The sequence below is a fragment of the Vollenhovia emeryi genome, unplaced genomic scaffold (assembly GCF_000949405.1).
Source record: "Vollenhovia emeryi isolate VEMERY1.0 unplaced genomic scaffold, V.emery_V1.0 DF947399.1, whole genome shotgun sequence".
NCBI classification, from domain to species: domain Eukaryota; kingdom Metazoa; phylum Arthropoda; class Insecta; order Hymenoptera; family Formicidae; genus Vollenhovia; species Vollenhovia emeryi.
In genome coordinates this window covers 1-1,682 of record NW_011958967.1, presented here as the reverse complement: position 1 = coordinate 1,682, position 1,682 = coordinate 1, and the positions used below count along the sequence as shown (strand labels likewise).

The following is a 1,682-nucleotide window of genomic DNA, read 5'->3' as shown; positions in this document are numbered from 1 at the left end:
CCGTTATTATATCTGCCATATGTCTATTGACCAAGAATAATTTTTCCTTCCCGCGGTAAAGTTGATTAAACACGTAAGCCGCAAGTGTTTTTGGCACGGCGCGCTACGCGCGCCCCACCCCCACCGCTCCCTCCCCCTTCCCACCCCTCCTCTTCTCCCTGCCCCCACCTCCACCCCCGTCCCACCTGCTTCCTCTCTTATACACGCATAAAAATTATACACAAAACGGAGGGGCTGGGGAGGGGGTGGAGAGGGGAGGGAGGAGAGGGTGTAAGGAGGGGTGGGGTTGGAAGGGGGTGGGAGGGGGAGGGGCGGGAGGGGGTGGGGCGCGCGCAGCGCGCCGTGCTAAAGACACTTGCAACTGGTTCGTTAAAAAGATATAAGATTTAGACTCCATCATTTTTCTCGAAAACTATTACTCAAAGACACTTATACATTCTTTGAATTGATGTATATGGTGTCAGAAACTTTCCACGTGAGGCCATCCTAAACGTACATGATATCGTGAACTACATAGCATTTGCGAAACTTCTTTTCTCCATATTATAACTTTTTAACGAACAACGAGCGACGGCTAAAACCTTCTGAAGGTCACTCAGTAAGGTGACCTTGACAACATATGCCAAGGTCAAGGTCATTGGGGCTGGGTCCGTGTTTGTAAAGTTTTACCCTTAGATTGCCGAAGTGGCAAGTAGTTTCATCATTCTAAATATTGTCAAAGTTGCTGCCGTATTCGCAACTGCCAGCTTCATCATTAACAATTACAATATTCAAGTTCTTTGGATCACTACCTATTGCGAATAGCAATATACTGGATTCGACTATTGGCAAAAATCGCAATAATTAGCTGTCTGTAAGAATTATTATTATGAAATTTCCAGTTGATAAAAGCTCAAGATGTTGAAATATAACCTCTAGCTCGTATATGATAATTCAGTACTGTACAAGTATATTGAAGGAAACATTCGAAAAGGCAACATTCGAAATGGAAACAATTGCAATTTTATTTTGTTGACAAAACCATCCCTTTTGCATTATTGATAAGTTATGATAAATACTTACGAGTAATCACGAATAAATCGGATGCTGTTCTTCACAAATAGAGCTTTGAATCTTCTTAATCGTGAAACTTGTCTTTTCGAAACCGGTTTTCCTTAATAATTTGAATAATTCTTCTTAATCGTGAAACTTGTCTTTTCAAAACCGTTTTGTTTTCCTTAATAATTTGACTTATTATATACTACTTATATAATGTCTAAAAATGATATAGATTTGCAAAACCTTTTATAACAATAAAATTTGTATATACTTTTAGTTGCATGTTCATATTTGTCTTGATCGTGATTGAAGGCATCGCTACTAGCGTCTTCCATATTGGATCCCTGAGCTTCAGTTAAAGTGACTGCATTATTCTGTGCCTCGCACAATTTCAGGAAAATTTCCTCGTATGACGAACATTGAAATTGCTCCAGTAATTTCTGCGGCGCCGATTCAGCTAACAATTTACCATGTCTCATCAAACCGACCTGCGTATCATCCACAATATACAATATTAAGCACGATCAAATTTGTGACATGTACAATTAGGAAGAACACATTGTTTTCAAAAGTAAGGAATAGTTTTTGCTTCAGAACCAAAATCTAGCTTACATAGGAAGTTTACCAACTTTTTTATATAATTG

At 39.4% G+C, this 1,682-nt stretch overlaps 1 protein-coding gene across 1 annotated transcript; it reads right to left on the bottom strand.

Annotated features, from left to right (window-relative positions):
- Positions 1–622: 622 nt before the first annotated feature.
- Positions 623–1,669, bottom strand: LOC105558278. Its single transcript, XM_012005871.1, has 2 exons — positions 1,310–1,669; positions 623–1,153 (listed from the first exon to the last, which is right to left on the bottom strand). Exons 1-2 carry the CDS (start codon positions 1,515–1,517, stop codon positions 1,059–1,061), a joined length of 303 nt encoding a protein of 100 aa, XP_011861261.1. The 5' UTR covers positions 1,518–1,669; the 3' UTR covers positions 623–1,058.
- Positions 1,670–1,682: the final 13 nt, after the last annotated feature.

Coding starts and splice junctions, on each gene's coding strand:
- LOC105558278 (XM_012005871.1), bottom strand. CDS start 1,517: ATGAGACATGGTAAATTGTTAGCTGAATCGGCGCCGCAGAAATTACTG. Junction 1,154..1,309: donor ATATGAACATGCAACTAAAA/GTATATACAAAT, acceptor CAAATTATTAAG/GAAAACCGGTTTCGAAAAGA.